A 22,469-nucleotide genomic window follows, 5' to 3' on the forward strand; every position below is an offset into this window, starting at 1 on the left:
TGATTCCACTCTCCCTCCTTCAACAGGGATTTGTGGGGATAAGGAACAACATTTCTCCTTTGGCTTCTCCAGCCCCTCCACCCGTCAAAGTCCTCGCTTCACTGACTCAGACAACCCCCCTTCACATTCCTATCACGTGTCCCATTGATCCTCCACACAATGGCCAAAGCCCTGGGAAAAGCAGCTACAGTATAGCCTACGAGCTACACTACAGCACTGTGCTGTTGGTCTGTCATTAGATGGACTTCCAGGGCCCAGGGAGTCAGGGGCTAGAGGTGTGGGACACAGCCTGAGCTTAGTGAGCCGTCCCTGGGTAGGCAGTGAGCCATCTCTGGCTCCATTCGCAGCCTCCTCGCTCCACTGGACCATACAGGGACTGACTCGGAGCATGGCCATGGGGGACTGACAAGTCGTTTTTGGGGTTAGGGAAGTAGGATGAGGTTACCCCTCAGCACTGATATAAGGTCTGTTTGGGTGATTTCTCCCCTAATGGTTAAGGTGAGGATTAAGGGATGGTAAAACTGATCCTAGATCTGTGCCAACAGGGAGAGGAAACTTTTACACTGAGCCAGTGGGGCCCACAGAGTCTGACCCAGCAGTGCCTGAAGGACCCCACTGTGTTGTGCTGTGTCTGGATCTCTGTCTGGCCTTGCTTCAGTAGCTCTCCCCACTGAGCGCTGCTTAGAAATTCTCCAGGCCTCCCTGTGGGCCTGGCTAAAGCCATAGGTGTCCGGGGTTTAAAGCGAATGCTCAGTGAATGTGCAGATGGGCTGATAGCGATTCCCTTTTCTCCTTGAGTGAGCTCTTTCACCCCTGCCTGTCTGTCGACGCTGGATAGCATGAACATTTTAGAGACACTAGTCCTTGAAGTGGTGGAGTGGAATTTCTCAAAGAAACTTAAGGTAAACAATTGTGTGTTGTCGAAATTAATAAAATAAGTATTGATGGTTATTGATTGGTTAGCTTTGAAACACTTCATTAGCGAGTTAAGCAATGACCTGGTCTCAGATGAGAGTCGTAGTGCGCTTTGACTTCCTCAGTTGGTAGAAAGGCGCTATATAAATCCAATCCATTATTATTATTAGTGTTCTGTTTCATATCTGAATCAGGCATATCGGTAAAATGATCATCCATTAGCGCATTGGACTTTTGTATTAATCCCCCTTTGTGCTTAAGTGCGTTGCCTTGTTGAAATATCAATGCAGGAGAGGCTGTTGATCTTTTGAAAATGTCAGGCTGTGCTCTACCAGGCATGCATTATTTGGATGTGTTCTCTCTCTCTCTCTTTCTCTATCGCTTTCTCTCTCTCCAACTCTCTCTATAACTTCAGAGTCCATGGTGCAATATAACCTGATCGATCCTCTGTGTCCAGTCAGGCACACATCCATACATTGATCTCTATAAGATTGCATTCGATTGCAGTGTACTTGCCCTCTGATTAGAAATCAACACAACCATTCAATGTGCTACAGATGGCGGTTTACAACCAAATCTCTTAACGCTCTCCTAACGTTACATCTCCACAATGATCATAATGAAAAGTGCAGGTCTGGTCTGCTGTGTACTATAGTAGAAATCACCCATTTCCTCCATGCATGGCCAAGGACTCTTCAGAATGGTTTAGAATAGGCACAGTGGTTCAGTTATTGTTATTGTGTCGTTCCATAAACTCAGAGTGTTTCCTTAATGAGAGAAGCATCACGCCAGCCAATTGGGTAATGAGGTCCAATGGAAATATGTGTCTAGCCGTGGATGGGCCATGTATGAGAGAGGAGAGAGCTGGCTAATTGAATGTGGTGGCCACAGTAAGTGTAAGTAGCAGCTTATACTGGATGACTGGGAGAGAGAGGAACACAAAGCACCATGAGAGAAGCATAGAGAAACGATTAGCCCTATGCATCAAAGTGTGCCCCTGCACAGCCAAACACACACAGGCACACACATACATAGTCAATCAGAGGACACACACACGCATGCACGCTCAAGATCACACACGCAAACACTCACACAGGCACAGTGGACACACACACACACACACACACACTCAATCAGAGAAGCAGAACTGCTGTGAACATTAAATGCTTTTTTTGTTTTAAACCCTGTTATTGGGCTTAATGGTTCAGTAGTAAATCGTCTTCCTCTCTCCATGAAGGAAGAGTAGGAGGATTAAATACACTTTTCAACGTCATTACAGCTGGGATTTCAAAGGCACTGAAAATCTCCAAAGCAGCGTCCCTTCACTTTGAAATCTTGCTCCAATTGTGAGAGTAACTGAAGCTTAATTTATTCAGGACAGCTATATTAGACATGGAAAGCTTCCTCACTTAAAACCTTCTCTACTGTTAGCAGACGAGTCCACATTCAACACAAGCAATATGCTTGGTCAGTGCTTGACTTGGACTGAAATAGGTTCCGGTACTCATTTTGGGTGCCGGTACTGTTTATATTTAGGTGCAGGAGCTCCACAATACTGTTGAGCTTATATTCTATAAGAGGAACAGGAGCTCAAGCAGTAGAACATTTGAGGTGCCGGTACTCAGCTCCGGTGAGCTCCTGCCCAAGTCAAGCTCTGTGCTTGGTCCAAGTACTCAGCCCCACCAATGATAGATCATAAGGTTTCACATATAGGATGTACAGTACAGTATAGGCCTTTATAGTGGGTGCATCTGGGTTCCTCTTCCCAGATCTGATGCCTGCCAGATCTTACAACGCCTGGATAGGTATTTTACCTATCAGCTAACCACAATCAAATGTTATAGCAATCTGGTGCCCGACGGCACAGTCGATGACGTGGCACGCAACCATTGGTATATGCTCGCAACGTATGAGCAGGGGAACGCCATCATTGACATTTTAGTCATTCAGCAGACGCTCTTATTCAGAGCAACTTACAGTTAGTGCATTAATCTTAAGATAGCTAGGTGGAACAACCACATATCAAATGCATAGAAAGTACATTTTTTTCTCAATAAAGTAGCTAGGGGGTGCAAGTGCAAGTGCTGGTTAAGTTTTTAAAAATCATTATTTATGTACAGTATGTACAGAAAGTACAGTATAGTATAGGCCTATATAGTGTTTGTATATGATGATCTGGAACAGACCCCCCGGTTATATGATGATCTGGAACACACCTCAGGGTTATATGATGATCTGGAACAGACCTAAGGGTTATATGATGATCTGGAACAGACCGCCCGGTTATATGATGATCTGGAACAGACCTCAGGGTTATATGATGATCTGGAACAGACCCCCCAGTTATATGATGATCTGGAACAGACCTCAGGGTTATATGATGATCTGGAACAGACCTAAGGGTTATATGATGATCTGGAACAGACCGCCCGGTTATATGATGATCTGGAACAGACCTCAGGGTTATATGATGATCTGGAACAGACCCCCCAGTTATATGATGATCTGGAACAGACCTCAGGGTTATATGATGATCTGGAACAGACCTCAGGGTTATATGATGATCTGGCACAGACTTCAGGGTTATATGATGATCTGGAACAGACCCCCCAGTTATATGATGATCTGGAACAGACCTCAGGGTTATATGATGATCTGGAACAGACCTCAGGGTTATATGATGATATGGAACAGACCTCAGGGTTATATGATGATCTGGAACAGACCTCAGGGTTATACAATGATCTGGAACAGACCTCAGGGTTATATGATGATCTGGAACAGACCTCAGGGTTATATGAGGATCTGGAACAGACCTCAGGGTTATATGATGATCTGGAACAGACCTCAGCGTTATATGAGGATCTGGAACAGACCTCAGGGTTATATGAGGCACTGGAACATACCTGGAACAGACCTCAGAGTTATTCGGTGATCTGGAACAGACCTCAGGGTTATATGATGATCTGGCACAGACCTCAGGGTTATATGATGATCTGGAACAGACCACAGGGTTATATGATGATCTTGAACAGACGTCAGGGTTATATGATGATCTGGAACAGACCTCAGGGTTATACGATGATCTGGAACAGAACTTAGGGTTATATGATGATTTGGAACAGACCTCAGGGTTATACGATGATCTGGAACAGACCTTATGGTTATATGATGATCTGGAACAGACCTCAGGGTTATACGATGATCTGGAACAGACTTCATGGTTATATGAGGATCTGGAACAGACCTTATGACAGGGTTCTTCAATTCCGGTCCTGGAGGGCCGGAACACTTCTGTTTTTTATTTCTACCTGGTAGTTAATTGCACTCACCTGGTGTCCCAGGTCTGAATTAGCCCCTGATTCGAAGGAGAGGATGAAAAACAGAGGTGTTTCGGCCCTCCAGGACCGGAATTGAAGAACCCTGCCTTATGATTAAGGGCCCTCATTACTTGCCTCCCAGGCTGTACTTCTTTGAGGCGTATAGATAGGATCAAAGACCTTAGCATGGCTCTCCTCAGCTCCTCCCTATGTGCTAGAGATCTGCTCTGGTTGGATTCATTCTCCACACCACTGTACACAATCATCTCTTCCTTTCAGTAAATAGTAAATGAGTTGTGATTGAACACCTACATGTACAGTATTCTCTGTGTGTGTGTGTGTGCTCTTCTGGCGATCGGGCATCCCATCGACTGCTTCCTTCCTCCGCTCAGAGCAGTGATGCCAATGCTGCAGCTTTTTACCTTATTACTGTGACTAAGAGAGGCTTAAGGAAGGCAGAGGAAGATAAGGAAGAGAGGGAGGGGGGAGTGAGTAAGGGAGAGAGAGAGAGAGAGAGAGAGAGAGAGAGAGAGAGAGAGAGAGAGAGAGAGAGAGAGAGAGAGAGAGAGAGAGAGAGAGAGAGAGAGAGAGAGAGAGAGAGAGAGAGAGAGGAAGAGAGAGAGGAAGGAAGAGAGAGAGGGAGAGAGAGAGAGAGAGAGAGAGAGAGAGAGAGAGAGAGAGAGAGAGAGGGAGAGAGAGAGAGAGAGAGAGAGAGAGAGAGAGAGAGAGAGAGAGAGAGAGAGAGAGAGAGAGAGAGAGAGAGAGAGAGAGAGAGAGAGAGAGAGAGAGAGAGAGAGAGAGAGGGAGAGAGAGAGGAAGTCTGTGTAGTCAGTGTGATCTTGGCCTACCTAGATTAACATGTCAATAAAGGTATTCCCACTGTGATTATTATGTGCATAATCTCCATTATCTGATGCTGGGAATTTGCAGTATATTATGTGCCTACACAAATAATGGTACATTAGAGCCTGCATGTCTTCAAATCAAATCAAATCAACACTTGTGGCATTACATATAATAAAATGGGGTGATTTCCAATCCCCCAGGAATAAAGGTACAGTATTTTCTGTGGAGTAGCAAGAAGAGAATAATGATTCCTCTCATAGCTGAACCGATCAGCGCGCTTTGCTTTTTTTTTGCATCAGTGTACCTGCTCTGTAGCTCCATAGTGTCCTCTTGTGGACAGGAGTGGTACTGCGCCATGTTTGCTCCATCACATAACTCACCTCAATGGGCACACTAACTGTCACACTCAAGGTGCATCCTGCAATTCTAAGCCATTGAATTGCCCCTAGTCTCCCAAATAGCTGAAGTTTAGAGGTGTTTACCATAATTCATGTAGGGAAAAGATACACATCAACCAGATTCACAGGTCTATTTATGTTTTACTGGCTTCTGCTCCTAATAATGTGACGAGGGGGCTGCAACATGGCGGAACGTTTCAGAACCAGAGAGAGATGGTCAAATAAATCCCTATTATCTTTGAACTGCCAATTATCTTCCACCACTATCTGCCATCTCACAGACATCTGAGCCCCAAACCCTGGGGGAGGGATTGGGAGATGAGTTAGAACACTAATGAAAGATGCCGAATCACCTCTTTGGCTTTCTCAACATACATTTAATGGCCGCTCCTTGATCAGACCAGCTTGATATGGGCTCTAGTGGCTAGCCTTTCTGGCTCTCTGGCTTTGATGGTGTTTTGGGTTACAGTGTGGATGTTGCTGTGATGAGTGTGATTAGAAGGAGTCAGGCGCAGCAGGGTAAATCACCGAATACAGAGTTTATTCCGTCGTACACAGTTGCGCTGGATAGCGACAACAAAATACAGGCACAGGGGAACAATCTACCCCGGCAATACAAGGTACGGGTAGCTCCAACAAAATACAGGCACAGGGGAACAATCTACCCCGGCAATACAAGGTACGAGTAGCTCAACCGAGCTACACTCAACTCACATAAAACAATCACCCACAAGGACAAGGGGCAGAGGGAACACTTATACACAGACTAATGAGGGGATATGAACCAGGTGTGTGTACTTGACAAGACAAGACAAATGGAATGATGATATATGGAGCGGCAGTGGCTAGTAAGCCGGTGACGACGAACGCCGAAGCCTGCCAGAACAAGGAGGGGAGGCAGCCTCGGTGGAAGTCGTGACACTCACAGCACATGGCTCTATTGTTGGTTGGTAGAGAACTGTTGCCTCACTCAATGAGAACTAATGAGATAGACTGGCCGGTCTATGTCCCAGATTGCATGTACACAAGTGTGCAGGGAAATTTCATATCACTAAATGTCATATTTAGTTTACAGCGAGCTTTTGTTTTTGCCCTAATACTATACAGCTGATTCAAATAATCAACGCTTGATGACGAGTTGATTATTTGAATCAGCTGTGTAGCGCTAGGGTTTAGAGTGATCAACACAATGTTTAGCATATTTAGAGTTTCTGTAATACAAATGAATTCCTGTGCACAAGAAAGACACAAATGAGAAAACAGATTGAGAAAAGAAGGAGAGAATGGGATCCATAATCCGGCGTCTCGTCGTTGGTCCCAAGTCCCCGGGGCTGGCTGGGTGGAGTTAGGAGACACTGGGCTTATCTCTATCTCCGACGCATAAGATATGGCTGGAAAATGAGCTGAGAGGGGAGAAAAAGCTCCAGCACAGGCAGAGAATCTGTCTCCTGAGCCGTGTCAGTTTACCCCTCAGCCCCATTCACTGTGTCAGTCAGTCAGTCTAGTCCCTGGCCTCTGGAGTCTATCTGTACATCTCATCACTCTGTGCCTGCCTGCCTGCCGGTCTGCTGGATGGAGCCGGGTGCTACTGCAGCTGCAGATTTCCATGAGATTCCCCTCCAAATGGCTCTTGAAGTAGTGGTGGTTAGAGTTTGCATGAATATCACTCTTGAAGTCACTGCTCCGTTCTGACAATCTCAGGGGTATCGTATGATACTGAGGCCAGCATCTCTCTCCATCCAGTATAATATAAAGGTTTTTATTAAGGTTAGATTAATAATAATGATGACGTTTCCGTACCTCTACCAGTTGTTTGAGCACAAACCGCCTCTTTAATCTCGGACACATCATCAGCATTAGCCTAATCTTTGGTATGCTTTAAAGTGGAACTGACCGCGTTTTACAGTTTTTTACAATCACTTTGGCACTCATTTCAGAACCTTGACGTCATTTTTCAAAACGCTAGACACAAAACTCAAAACGGTTATCACTTGTAACACAGGCTGTCCAATGTTCAAAACATTGCATTGTGCATTCATATCTTTAAAGAAATCTTGCACTTGCACAATCATTGGTTCAAAAAACAAATGTATTGTGAAATACCAATGAAACGTTAATTTAGATCACCCACACACAAGCAACCGATAGTTTCACTGTGTCATTGTTCGTACAATCATTAAATATTGTAGTACAAAATAGGTGATACATGTTTCATTATGGTACTACATGTAAATACATCCCTGTAAAAGTACTGCAGTAGTAGAGAGAATACTACAGACACAGTGGAATCATTGAACAAAATCTGAAATATATTGATGAAAAACAATACAGTACTGTAAAACATCAAATGCAGTGTTCCTCAACTTGCTTGCTTGTACTGTAAAAAGCAAAACATAGGAGTGATTACTGTACTTCTACATTTTCATCAACTCTGTCTTGTGGATTTGGCCACAGGTTCTCATCTACATCACAATGGATGTTTTCATTAGCCAAACATCTTGGAAAAAACCTTCGGGCATGGCGAATCCAGGCCTGACACTGGTCTGCCGTGATGTCATTGCATGCGTCATCCATGGCCTGGAGAAGAGTAACTTGTTCATGAGGGCCTATCATAAACCTTCCATCTCCATGTGGAGAAAAATTCCTCAATCGGGTTAAGGAAAGGAGAGTATGGGGGTAAATACAGGGTGGTAAATTGTGCATGGGCCTAAAACCATGCTTGCACTATATGAGCATGGTGGAACCTGACATTATCCCACACAATGACATGGGTCACGCCATCAGCTCTACAGACCTGATCGAGCTCATCAAGGAAGGTTACAAGGAGAGCTGCATTATATGATCCAATACGAGGTCTGCGTCCCACCACACCATCTTCTGATATAGCTGCACACATGGTAATGTTGGCCCCACGTTGTCCAGGTACTTGGATGGTTGCCCGCTGGCCAATGAAATTCCGACCTCTCCTCCTTGTCTTGGCCAGGTTAAAGCCTGCCTCGTCCAAATATATGAATTTGTGATGGTTGTCATCAGCATCCAGCTCCATCACCCTCTAAAAATACATTTTGGAAAGAGATTTACTGATTACTGTACAATGTAGAATTATTAGGGAATTTTATTACAACAGCCATCTTGAAACTGAACATACAGTGAGGCCACTCCTTTGTTGCCTTGGCCGTGTGTTTTGGGTCATTGTCATGCTGGAATACCCATCCACGACCCATTTTCAATGCCCTGGCTGAGGGAAGGAGGTTCTCACCAATGATTTGACGGTACATGGCCCCGTCCATCGTCCCTTTGATGCGGTGAAGTTGTCCTGTCCCCTTAGCAGAAAAACACCCCCAAAGCATAATGTTTCCACCTCCATGTTTGACGGTGGGGATGGTGTTCTTGGGGTCATAGGCAGCATTCCTCCTCCTCCAAACACGGCGAGTTGAGTTGATGCCAAAGACCTCGGTTTTGGTCTCATCTGACCACAACACTTTCACCCAGTTCTCCTCTGAATCATTCAGATGTTCATTGGCAAACTTCAGACGGGCATGTATATGTGCTTTCTTGAGCAGGGGGACCTTGCTGGCGCTGCAGGATTTCAGTCCTTCACGGCGTAGTGTGTTACCAATTGTTTTCTTGGTGACTATGGTCCCAGCTGCCTTGAGATCATTGACAAGATCCTCCAGTGTAGTTCTGGGCTGATTCCTCACCGTTCTCATGATCATTGCAACTCCACGAGGTGAGATCTTGCATGGAGCCCCAGGCCGAGGGAGATTGACAGTTATTTTGTGTTTCTTCCATTTGCGAATAATCGCACCAACTGTTGTCACCTTCTCACCATGCTGCTTGGCGATGGTCTTGTAGCCCATACCAGCCTTGTGTAGGTCTACAATCTTGTCGCTGACATCCTTGGAGAGCTCTTTGGTCTTGGCCATGGTGGAGAGTTTGGAATCTGATTGATTGATTGCTTCTGTGGACAGGTGTCTTTTATACAGGTAACAAGCTGAGATTAGGAGCACTCCCTTTAAGAGTGTGCTCCTAATCTCAGCTCGTTACCTGTATAAAAGACACCTGAGTGCCAGAAATCTTTCTAATTGAGAGGGGGTCAAATACTTATTTACCTCATTAAAATGCAAATCAATTTATAACATTTTGGACATGTGTTTATCTGGATTTTTTTGTTGTTATTCTGTCTCTCACTGTTCAAATAAACCTACCATTAAAATTGTAGACTGATCATTTCTTTGTCAGTGGGCAAACGTACAAAATCAGCAGGGGATCAAATACTTTTTTCCCCTCACTGTACCTGAACATACTCAGTCCTCATTTGCTTCACTCTGTCTGCATTTCTTTCAAAAGGCACACGATATAGTTGTTTTAAACATTACAGTAAGAAGACACTTGGTCACATCACCTACTCTGTGATACACATTGGTATGCAGTCATTTGACAATTGAGAGTAGCATAATGTTTAGTGCATGCTGACGACTTACCGGTGCGGAAAGTTCTGATTATTGAGGCCACGGTTGACCTTCTGAGGTTTGGTTGTATCATTGTAGCCACCTCAGTCATTGTCATGCCATGATTTATGACATGGTCTACAACTATTGCTCGAATTTCATTGGACACTCTTTGCTGTTGCTGCCGCTGTCTTGGTCCGTGGCCTTGTCCTCTACCACGTTCCCCCACACCTCTCAAACGAGGCCCACGACCACCTCTCAGAAGGGGTACTTGTCCCCTGCCATTCCTTTGACCAACACGTCTTCCTCGTCTTCCTCCCACCACTGCTTGACCTCTATTGTGACCTGGATCACCTGCCGGCTCCATGTTACAGTACGTATCGCTATGTTGTTGCAAGTGGATCCCAATCAATTCTTTATATACTCGTTCCACAATGTGAACTCAATCATCAGTAACGAGTTGGCAGAATTGGACAAGCAATTACAAGGGCCTGCATCCATACAGTGCAGTACTGTCAATACTGTAAATAGTCTGAAAAGGTGGTACATGGGACCATAGAAACGGTGTCTGATAAAGAATGATGATGAAATATTACATCCATAGATAATGTAGTCTAATTGGTTCATGCTCCACGCTAATTGGTGACAATGAATCTCGTTATCTTGAAACTTTCATGATCTAAACATGGAATATTGTTTGTCTGTTTCCATACAACTATGCATTAAGAGTAATGCAACAGTTACTTATCATTTTGAGCAGTTGTATCAATTGATAGTTGGATAATTGTAATGAAATGAATAGACACTCATCTGAAATGTAATGTGTGAATTGCCTTTTGAAATAGTAGTACTTTGATGTTAAGTTGTGTCCTATTGAACAGGTGATTTTTGTTAAATGAACAAATTATCTTAGTTTTATGTGTATTGTATCCAAGCAATTGAAAAAAAGTGTTAGAGTTTTGAAAAATGTGCATTTTGATCATTGGTTGTGAGTTTTGTGTCTAGAGTTTTGAAAAATGACGTCAAGGTTCTGAAATTAGTGCCAAAGTGATTGTAAAAAACTGTAACTATAATATGCCATTTAGCAGACGCTTTTATCCAAAGCGACTTACAGTCATGCGTGCATACATTTTTTTGTGTGTATGGGTGGTCCCGGGGACCACTACCTTGGCGTTACAAGCGCCGTGCTCTACCAGCTGAGCTACAGAGGACCACAACTACTTTGCTGATATGAAAAAACAGACAATCATAATATCAGTAAAAAATATCAAATTCCCAGTTTATGCTACAAAACTAGGTTTAAAAAATATGTTGTATTTGACTCAACATTCCATGATGTACACTAAGGCATTGTTGGCAGAATAGATGGATGCAGTTCAATGCATGATTAATATAATTCACCAATACATTTCTTGGTAGTCCAAAAAATATTGTTATCAGGTTGTAAATCACAGCTGGCCTGGTACGTTCTTTGCTTCCTCCATTTAGGATGCACTGTTTCAGTTTCCATGACTCAATATTTGGGACAAAAACTGTTGAATGTAACTAAGGCTGGGAATGTCAATACAATCAAACTAGCAAGGGCAATGATTACAAGTCAGTCATAATGTGGCTAATAGGTTAGCGTATATATTTATGTAGCAAGCTAAAAACACAGAGCCTAACATTAGCTAGCTAGCTGCTAGGAGGATGTCATGTCATTGGAGGAGTGGGTGAGTAACTTACTTTTTCCCCTCGTATCGTTCTTTGGTGGTTATACACAACTAGAGATGCAGGTGTCATTTGGTTAGCTAGCAAGAACTTGAACGACTGTTATCCAGTTAGCATATCTCTTGCGTTCGCAAATTCACTCTGGCTATCTACTCTGATTTCAGAGCACTGTTGTCTGAGTGTGTCAGAGCACAGAATAACTGATGCATTTACGAGTGTGCAACACCGGCTGAATATGACCGGTGTCAGTAAAGGTAGGCAAAAAAAGTCATAGTTAGTTAAGAGCGCTCTAGATAACATGTAAACAGCCTAGCTAACCAGCTCTGCTAGGGCGAGCAAAATGGTCAGAGTGAGGTGTTCTCTCATTTGTGTCTGGAAGTATCTAGCTAGCCAACTTTTGCCAGTTAGCTTTGGGTGCTTGGTTGGGAAAAGCATGCACTGTTGGCAGGCAAGCTGCAGAAGGACGAGCAGGCTACAATTCCCTATTGTTTATCAGTGCAATTTTGACGGCCAACTAGATGAAACAGTTTGAGAGGGTTTATCTAATGTTCTTTCGTTAGATTTTAGCTAATCTTTCATTAGATTTTAGCTAATCTTTGCCCTGGCTAGCATTTGTAGTTGATATGCATAACTGAGGGAGAGCGAGCCTACACTACCTTTTCATGGTTGTTTGATCAATAGAACTGTAAAGTTCCCAAATGTAAGAGGTCTCCTGTGGTATTGACATATTTGCAGAAATCCATTCAGGTGTATTTTGTGGCTTTTGGCAAATGCGTTCTAATTATCTAAAGTCGCGCTGTTGCAACTGCCTGTAAACACACAGTCCAGTTCAAAGTGAATGATGGTAGGCCTGTGTGGCTTGTTTGCATAAACGCCTACTGTAACTATGATTGGCTACGGTGCCCCGGATGTGTAGACTCCAGTCCTGGACAAGACAGATGTTTTTATTAGGTTTTATTTACTGCTATGTCTATTAATTGTCCAAACGCACGGCCACTTTCCCTCTCTATATTGGCTAAAGACTTTTCACAAATGCCTTAGTATATGTAGTTCCCAAACATTCTAAGAATTTATGAAAACGTGAAAATGACCATATCTAAGTGCTTGCTTGTCAGGAAATGTTTTTTTTTTAAGTGTCATATTCCTCCTGGGAGTGTATATGAACAGATTTAAATAAGATTTCATGTTGCTTAAATGTTGTCAGTTCCACTTTAAATAGCACTGAGTCTGTTGTGTGTAGAACATCTTTCACCATGCACGCTGTGAACCATGTTTCACACTCACACTAATTGGTAGGGTGGAACAATAAGGGTACTGGGCTAATTACCACCCCCTGCCCTTTGTGTAGGGGACGCCAGGAGTGTGCGTGGGAGAGAGTGAAAGAGAGTTCAGCAGTGTTCAGGAGCATGTGGGAGAGAATGGGAGGGGGTCGGGGAGCTTCCGGAGGGGTAGGAGAGCTTCAGAGGGGGGTAGGGGGGCTTCAGAGGAGATGGGGGAGCCTAGACAATAGGAGACACCATCTAATAGGAATCACCCATATTATTCATGGTACTGGAAAGACCTACGTTATTGGGCTCCACCTCACACAGACATTTTCCCCTGCTTTACCCACAACCATGTTACCACGACAACCATGCCTCATTTCGTGTTTCCTGTCTCCACAGGAAGTCAAGTCAACCTGACGTGCCGAGCGTTCTTCGGCTTCGCCGGGGAGGTCAGTCCACTCATCTACTGGATGAAGGGAGAGAAGTTCATCGAAGACCTGGACGTGGAGAGGTTCAGAGAGAGTGACATCAAGTAAGACCCTGTCACAGACATACATCAAGTAACACCCTGTCACACACACACACACACACATCGCATGAGGTCATATGGGAGTGATATGTTCTCTAAAACACATGTACAGAGAATATACATTCCTACATTAACTGTCAAAAGTCAAAGCCACAGTTTTGACCAACACACTTGTGATGCTGTGGTATGATGTACAGTGAGGGAAAAAAGTATTTGATCCCCTGCTGATTTTGTACGTTTGCCCACTGACAAAGAAATGATCAGTCTATAATTTTAATGGTAGGTTTATTTGAACAGTGAGAGACAGAATAACAACAACAAAATCCAGAAAAACGCATGTCAAAAATGTTATAAATTGATTTGCATTTTAATGAGGTAAATAAGTATTTGACCCCCTCTCAATCAGAAAGATTTCTGGCTCCCAGGTGTCTTTTATACAGGTAACGAGCTGAGATTAGGAGCACACTCTTAAAGGGAGTGCTCCTAATCTCAGCTTGTTACCTGTATAAAAGACACCTGTCCACAGAAGCAATCAATCAATCAGATTCCAAACTCTCCACCATGGCCAAGACCAAGGAGCTCTCCAAGGATGTCAGGGACAAGATTGTAGACCTACACAAGGCTGGAATGGGCTACAAGACCATCGCCAAGCAGCTTGGTGAGAAGGTGACAACAGTTGGTGCGATTATTCGCAAATGGAAGAAACACAAAATAACTGTCAATCTCCCTCGGCCTGGGGCTCCATGCAAGATCTCACCTCGTGGAGTTGCAATGATCATGAGAATGGTGAGAATCAGCCCAGAACTACACGGGAGGATCTTATCAATGATCTCAAGGCAGCTGGGACCATAGTCACCAAGAAAACAATTGGTAACACACTACGCCGTGAAGGACTGAAATCCTGCAGCACCCGCAAGGTCCCCCTGCTCAAGAAAGCACATGTACAGGGCCGTCTGAAGTTTGCCAATGAACATCTGAATGATTCAGAGGAGAACTGGGTGAAAGTGTTGTGGTCAGATGAGACCAAAATCAAGCTCTTTGGCATCAACTCAACTCACCGTGTTTGGAGGAGGAGGAATGCTGCCTATGACCCCAAGAACACCATCCCCACCATCAAACATGGAGGTGGAAACATTATGCTTTGGGGGTGTTTTTCTGCTAAGGGGACAGGACAACTTCACCGCATCAAAGGGACGATGGACGGGGCCATGTACCGTCAAATCTTGGGTGAGAACCTCCTTCCCTCAGCCAGGGCATTGAAAATGGATCGTGGATGGGTATTCCAGCATGACTATAACCCAAAACACACGGCCAAGGCAACAAAGGAGTGGCTCAAGAAGAAGCACATTAAGGTCCTGGAGTGGCCTAGCCAGTCTCCAGACCTTAATCCCATAGAAAATCTGTGGAGGGAGCTGAAGGTTCGAGTTGCCAAACGTCAGGCTCGAAACCTTAATTACTTGGAGAAGATCTGCAAAGAGGAGTGGGACAAAAATCCCTCCTGAGATGTGTGCAAACCTGGTGGCCAACTACAAGAAACGTCTGACCTCTGTGATTGCCAACAAGGGTTTTGCCACCAAGTACTAAGTCATGTTTTGCAGAGGGGTGAAATACTTATTTCCCTCATTAAAATGCAAATAAATTTATAACATTTTTGACATGCGTTTTTCTGGATTTTGTTGTTGTTATTCTGTCTCTCACTGTTCAAATAAACCTACCATTAAAATTATAGACTGATCATGTCTTTGTCAGTGGGCAAACGTACAAAATCAGCAGGGGATCAAATACTTTTTTCCTTCACTGTAATGCTATTACCAGTCTGTGGTATGATGTAATGCTATTACCAGTCTGTGGTATGATGTAATGCTATTACCAGGCTGTGGTATGATGTAATGCTATTACCAGTCTGTGGTATGATGTAATGCTATTACCAGGCTGTGCCTGTTCACTGATGGGCAGACTGGAAGACACTGGTATTCTCTAATGTGCCTGTTCACTCATGGGCAGACTGGAAGACATTGGTATTCTCTAATGTGCCTGTTCACTCATGGGCAGACTAGAAGACACTGGTATTCTCTAATGTGCCTGTTCACGCATGGGCAGACTGGAAGACACTGGTGTAAAGACTTCAGCTGAAGGTAGCAGGCAGCCTGGCGGGTTAAGAGCGTTGGGTGGAAAAGCTGTCGATGTGCCCTTAGCAAGACACTTAGTAGCCCTAATTGCTCCAGGGTTGCTGTTGATAATGGCTGACCCTGGCCGTGACCCCACTCTCCGAGGGAGTCCCAGGGAGAGTTGGGATATGCAAAAAAACACATGCGTATTAATACACACTTGTACATGTGTGAAATGGGACAAATATAAGCACCCACCAAATGATTGTTATTATGTAATAAGCTGTTACCATGAAAATTCAAAATATTGTTATTATATATTAAGCTGTTACCATGAGAACTGGTGCACTTGTGCCCTAGTGATTCCTATGCACACGTGCAGAGTAAGATCTAAGATTCCCAGTCCATGATAATAGATAGGAAGGGAGATAGCCTGAAGCCGTTCTCCTCCAATGTTTGCATGCATATACAGAGGAGGTCAGGAGCATTTATCCTCATACAAGTGAGTCAGGGACACACAGCGCAATAACAACCATTTAAAGGCCAGTTACCACAAATACCTCACCGCACTCTGACAGTTCTAGTAGAAAAATATAACTTTTCCGTCGCCAGCCATAGCTATTTCTTTAATAACATCAATGAATGTTTTATGCCGTTAATCAATAATTCAGGCGATCATACATTCTTTATTATTGCATGGCGTGTATGTGTGCACGGCGCAGGGCGTTCTCTGAAAGCGATCAGGCTCGCTTGCTTTGCTTATCACGTTGCTGGTCTTGAATGCTAAAGTTATACTGAGTGGGCATGAGCTGAGGAGCTGAAGAGGAGAACAAGGGAACTCTGGGAGTTGTCTTTTACTTTGATTTGTGGGTGTCTAGTGGGAACAGCTCTGCTCTTCAGCCTTGGAGAAACATATACACACACAGACACACAGTCACACACAAATGCACACACACAGACACACACACACACACACACACACACACACACACACACACTCAGACAGACACACACACACACACACACACATACACAGACACACACACAGACTCACACAAATACACACACATACACACACACACATACACACACATACATACTGTACACACATACTGTATATATGCACACCAAATACACACACACAAGGGCTGAATACTCCATGGATCACTGGTACATATACAGTACCTGGCCAGGGGACTCTCACAGACATGGAGCTGTTGATGCATTTGTCTCTTTGTCTTCAATATCCATCCATCCATTCCTCTGTTAATCCAACAGTTCATCCATCCATTCCTCTGTTAATCCAACAGTCCATCCATCCATTCCTCTGTTAATCCAACAGTTCATCCATCCATTCCTCTGTTAATCCAACAGTCCATCCATCCATCCCGTTACAGTTTTTTTCAATTGTTTAAGCACAATTTTTAAAACAGGGCCCGGTTTGTCAAAACACTACACACAATTAGCACAACCCTACACCAAAGTAGCACAACACTTCAGATAATTTGCAAAATGGAACACTTTTGTCAAAACTATACACGACTTCATAAGAACAATATTTTGTTACCATACGAAACACACACATTTCATATGACTTCAATCTTTTTGAACCAGTTACACACTGCTGTTGCTAACCTAAAACACTTTTAGCAAGTCTAATTCTCAGTGATTAGAGTACTGTAAATGAAGTACACAGAGAAAGTGCAACTATACAAACACTACACAAGACCAATGCTGCAGACTGAGGAAAATATCATTTATTTCTCTCCATATACCCAAATCAGTCAACATGTCAACATGGAGAATCACAACAAAACATGTCCCAGTTTTCATGCTACTACAGTAGTGTGCATAACACTGTTAGCTCAGCAAACAACAGACAAACGTAAAATACTGTATCCAGTACAGGTTACAATTACAGTAAATAACAACAACAACAAACATAAAAAATAATCTGAAAAAAAAACGGACAATATTATACAGAAAATACTACAGTAAACATACTATACATTATCTCTTCGCCTAGCTGGATCTGGCCAGAGAATTTCATCAACATCACAAGCAATATCCTCATTAGTAAGACAACGCGGGAAGAACCGTCTTGAATGTCGAATCCATCCTTGCACAGCTGCGGCGTCGACTTGGTCACAGGCGTCCACCATGGCCTGAATGAGGGGTACCTGAGCCTGGGGCTGGAGATCGTAAACCTTCCACCGCCATGCAGAGAAAAACTCTTCGATAGGGTTTAGAAACTGAGAGTATGGTGGAAGGTATAGTACTGTCAACTGTGGATGGTGTTGAAACCAGTTCTGGACCAAAGCAGAGCGGTGGAATGACACATTGTCCCAGATGACAGTGTATTGCATCTGGTGCATTTCATTACCTGCTGTGACGATGTGGTGCAATCGGTCCAAAAATGCGAGAATGTGAGGTGTGTTGTAAGGGCCCATTTTGGCATGACGGAGGAGAACCCCATGCTGTGAAATGGCAGCGCAAAGGGTGATGTTACCCCCACGTTGCCCTGGGACATTGATTATAGCCCTGTGGCCAATTATATTTCTGCCTCTCCTCTTGCTTTTGTGAGGTTGAACCCTGCCTCATCAATATATATGAATTCATGCAGGATTTCCTCAGCATCCATCTGCAAAACTCTCTGAAATACAGTGAAAGACAAGATTGTGTAGTTCAGGATAGGCCTAGTATACAGTCAATGTAAAAGAGATTGGCTCATAGGTGTGGTAATTTGACAGTCAGTGCTTTGGAATTGCTTACAGTTGTGCAAATCTAGCCTTGTGTTTTGTTCCTTGAGTGTAAGGTTTTGCTAATTGTGGGAAAAGTTTAATTTTAGTGTGTAAGCAATCGTAAAAAAACTTTAATTCAACAGTCCATCCATCCATTCCTCCGTTAATATAACAGTCCATCCATCCATTCCTCTGTTAATCCAACAGTCCATCCATCCATTCCTTTGTTAATCCAACAGTCCATCCATCCATTCCTCTGTTAATCCAACAGTCCATCCATCCATTCCTTTGTTAATCCAACAGTCCATCCATCCATTCCTTTGTTAATCCAACAGTCCATCCATCCATTCCTCTGTTAATCCAACAGTCCATCCATCCATTCCTTTGTTAATCCAACAGTCCATCCATCCATTCCTCTGTTAATACAACAGTCCATCCATCCATTCCTCTGTTAATCCAACAATCCATCCATCCATTCCTCTGTTAATCCAACAGTCCATCCATCCATTCATCCGTTAATCCAACAGTCCATCCATCCATTCCTCCGTTAATCCAACAGTCCATCCATCCATTCCTCTGTTAATCCAACAGTCCATCCATCCATTCCTCCGTTAATCCAACAGTCCATCCATCCATTCCTCTGTTAATCCAACAGTCCATCCATCCATCTCATCCAGATTCAGTGTATGGCTGTGCTTCTATTCAAGCCAATTAACTTCAATATGCTTTATTGGTCCACAAGGACCACAAGGCAATTGTAGAGGGGCTGACCATGTCATGGCAGACATAGCATTACCATAACAACAACAGACAACAGGAAAGGCTGAAAACACATAAAAACACTTATTGCTCCAGTGAATAAGAGTTCCAAGGAAAAACAGCAGTCGACAATACTCCATACTTGCTAACTTGAGTCCCTATAGATTTTTCCTATTGGTCATTGATGTTTAACACACATTCTGCTTATTTTTCAATTTAATGATATGTCCGGAGACCTCCCTCTGTAGAACAGTTGCTACATCAATATCACCTTCCGTAACTACCCTCACAATGTACTCAAACCTCCACTGGAATAAATGTATCATTCTATAAACGTCTCAGAGAAAACTCCATACGAATGATGCATTTGATCCAGGTTTTATTCCTAAATAACAATTCATTTCATTGTGACCCCCTTGTACGGCATCCATATTAGGAAGTGCCTGGTACCAAATGGCACTCTATTTCCTAGATCAGGGATTGGGCAAATTTAAGGGCCTCTGGTCAAAAGTAATGTACTATGTAGGTAACAGGGTGCCATTTGGGACGACGCCACTCAGTTGTCAGACCCCTTCCCTACCTACATTCCATTGGATACAGATCTCCATGCTCGGCAGATGTGAGCAAATGAAAAGGTTAGGTGGAACATGGAGTGGGACAAGCAGGGAAGAGAGGAGATGAGCCAGTGAAAGGCGTGACATTTGGAAACGTCTCTGTTAGCTAGCAGGTTCAGAGTACCTGGAGCAACTCTCTCACTCCAAACATGGTGCAGCCACCCTAGTCATAGACTGTTCTCTCTGCTACCGCACGGCAAGCGGTACCGGAGTGCCAAGTCTAGGTCCAAAAGGCTTCTTAACAGCTTCTACCCCCAAGCCATAAGACTCCTGAACAGATAATCATGGCTACCCGGACTATTTGCATTGCCCCCCCAACCCACCCCAACCCCACACCACCCCCAACCCCCTCTTTGACGCTGCTGCTACTCTGTTTATTATTTATGCATAGTCACTTTAACTCTACTTTAACTCTACCCACATGTACATATTACCTCAATTACCTCGACTAACCGGTGCCCCCGCACATTGACTCTGTACCCCCTGTATATAGCCTCCCTACTGTTATTTTATTTTACTGCTGCTCTTTAATTATATATGTTTTCTTAAACTGCATTGTTGGTTAAGGGCTTGTAAGTAAGCATTTCACTGTAATGTCTACACCTGTTGCATTCGGCGCATGTGGCAAATACAATTTGATTTGATTTGACTTCCTACCCATTAGGGTTGGAATAAATCCATGAAAAAGAGAGGGAGAGAGAGAGAACGAGAGAGAGTGAGTGGGAGGGAGGGAGAGAAGGAGGGAGAGAAGGAGAGGGAGAGAGAGACCGAGAGACCAGGCTGTAGCATTGAACATGTGAAGACCTAGTTGTCTTAGGTAACACAATAGTTACCCAGAAGAAAATGGGGGAGGGTCATGCTTTTTCAATTTCAGTCATGGGGAGGGTTTAGTATATTTATTTATTTTTTGTCCAGCGCAGGGTCATGTAATTTGTAATCAATTAAATGTCATATTTCTCAGGGTTAGATAATTATAATTGCTTATTTTATTATTTAATGTGTGCCTGATGCTGCCACTCATCCCTGATTTCCTGCTGGGCGGCAATATTAAGGGAGCCTAGTGTGGTCTCAATAAAATGATCCATAGCCTATACCAGCCTTTCTCAAATACCGGTCCAGCGCTGGTCTGTGGAGGAATGCTTGCCAGTCTGCAGCATATTTGTCTTGAATATGATTGGGTTTTTGTTGTGGTCTGTGGCATATTTGACTCGAATAAATACTTGCAGTAGGCCTACTTGTGCAATGTGCTGAACTATGCATGCAGCAGTAAACAAATTGTGTTGCCATGACTAATTTTAGCTACACCAGACACACACACACAAGCTAGCCCTGCTGCTCTCTCTCTCTCTCTCTCTCTCTCTCTCTCTCTCTCTCTCTCTCTCTCTCTCTCTCTCTCTCTCTCTCTCTCTCTCTCTCTCTCTCTCTCTCTCTCTCTCTCTCTCTCTCTCTCTCTCTCTCTCTCTCTCTCTCTCTCTCTCTCTCAAATAACAACTGCCCGCCAAAACCGGTCTGTGTGATATGTCAGACTTGCCTCAGCCAATATGCTACGAAGCCATCGAAAATGCGCAGACATTTAGAAACAAAGCATCCACATCTCAAGGATAAAACAGACGATAAAAAAAAAAAAATACAAACCAAACAAACAAAAATGCTGCACAATAATTTCACAGACAATGAGAGTTTACTGAAGGCTTCATACTTACTCTCTCATAACATTTCCAAGTGCAAGGCTCCTTTGACTATAGTTGAAAAGCATGTCATGCCCTCAGTCGTGGATGCTTGCCGAGAGGTTTTAGACCCAGCTGCTGCTACAAAGATCAGTGAAATCCCACTTTCCAATGACACTGTCACGCATAGAATCCAGGATATGGCAGAGGATATTGAATCACATGGAGGTTTTAGACAGAGCCCGCACATCAAATTGGTTTGTAATCCAATTATATGAGACGACTGACATTTCAAATGCCACTTATTGTATATATTAGCTACATATATGAAGAATTTATTTGTTGCAGAGAGTTGCCTCAGAATACAACTGCAGGTGAAATATTCTGTGTCCTGAACGAGTACATAACCGGACATGGATTATGATGGACTGTTGTATCGGAATCTGTAGGAATACGGACGAGTCTGCTGCTCAACCTATCTATGCAGGAACGCGCACGTGACATTTTCCAAGCAAACAATACAATTGCCGATTTCAAGAAAAAACTGGGCGCCTGGAGAGACCGAGTGGATAGAGGCATTTTGTTCCCTCTATTCTCAACTGGCTGACATGGGTGATGTAGACATGGATCACATGCGTGAATTGATGGGGTCACATCTGAGCAAAACTCTACTCAAATTCGAGGATTACTTCCCCTCACAATTTGATCCACGCCCGGGAAAGCAGTGGATGGGTAATCCGTTCACCAGCACTGAAGAGACTCACAGTTGTTGAGGATAAACTATTGGAGCTGTCCTGTGACCGAGGCCTGCGCGCTCGTTTTAATGAGATGCGCCTGTCCACATTCTGGCTGTTCAGCAGCGGAGAATACCCGCAACTCAGCGAGATGGCAGTGAAGACATTAATCCCCTTTCATTCTACCTACTTATGATAGACCAGCTTCTCCTCTCTTGCTGCAACAAAATCTAAATACTGCAGCAGACTGGCTGTTGAAAACACCTTCACCCCTCCCAGGTGTCCCTGGCACAAACAAGTTTGAGAAAGGCTGGCCTATAAGATAGGCTATAGGCCTAGGCTATACGAAGAGCATGTACTTCCTTCCCAAGTTTTTGCGCTGCTGGGATGCTGTATATAAAACTAGGCTACA

At 43.7% G+C, this 22,469-nt stretch overlaps 1 protein-coding gene across 7 annotated transcripts in view; it reads left to right on the forward strand.

Moving 5' to 3' along the window:
* LOC121556942 (interleukin-1 receptor accessory protein-like 1) overlaps positions 1-22,469 on the forward strand; it is a 277,390-nt gene that overhangs the window by 220,061 nt on the left and 34,860 nt on the right. For all 7 annotated transcript variants that reach the window (XM_045214202.1, XM_045214201.1, XM_045214205.1 and 4 more), the window contains exon 7: positions 13,305-13,437. In XM_045214202.1, coding sequence (XP_045070137.1) covers positions 13,305-13,437 — 133 coding nt within the window. The remainder of the gene's footprint in view (positions 1-13,304; positions 13,438-22,469) is intronic.

Source organism: Coregonus clupeaformis, unplaced genomic scaffold (genome assembly GCF_020615455.1).
Source record: "Coregonus clupeaformis isolate EN_2021a unplaced genomic scaffold, ASM2061545v1 scaf0215, whole genome shotgun sequence".
NCBI classification, from domain to species: Eukaryota; Metazoa; Chordata; class Actinopteri; order Salmoniformes; family Salmonidae; genus Coregonus; species Coregonus clupeaformis.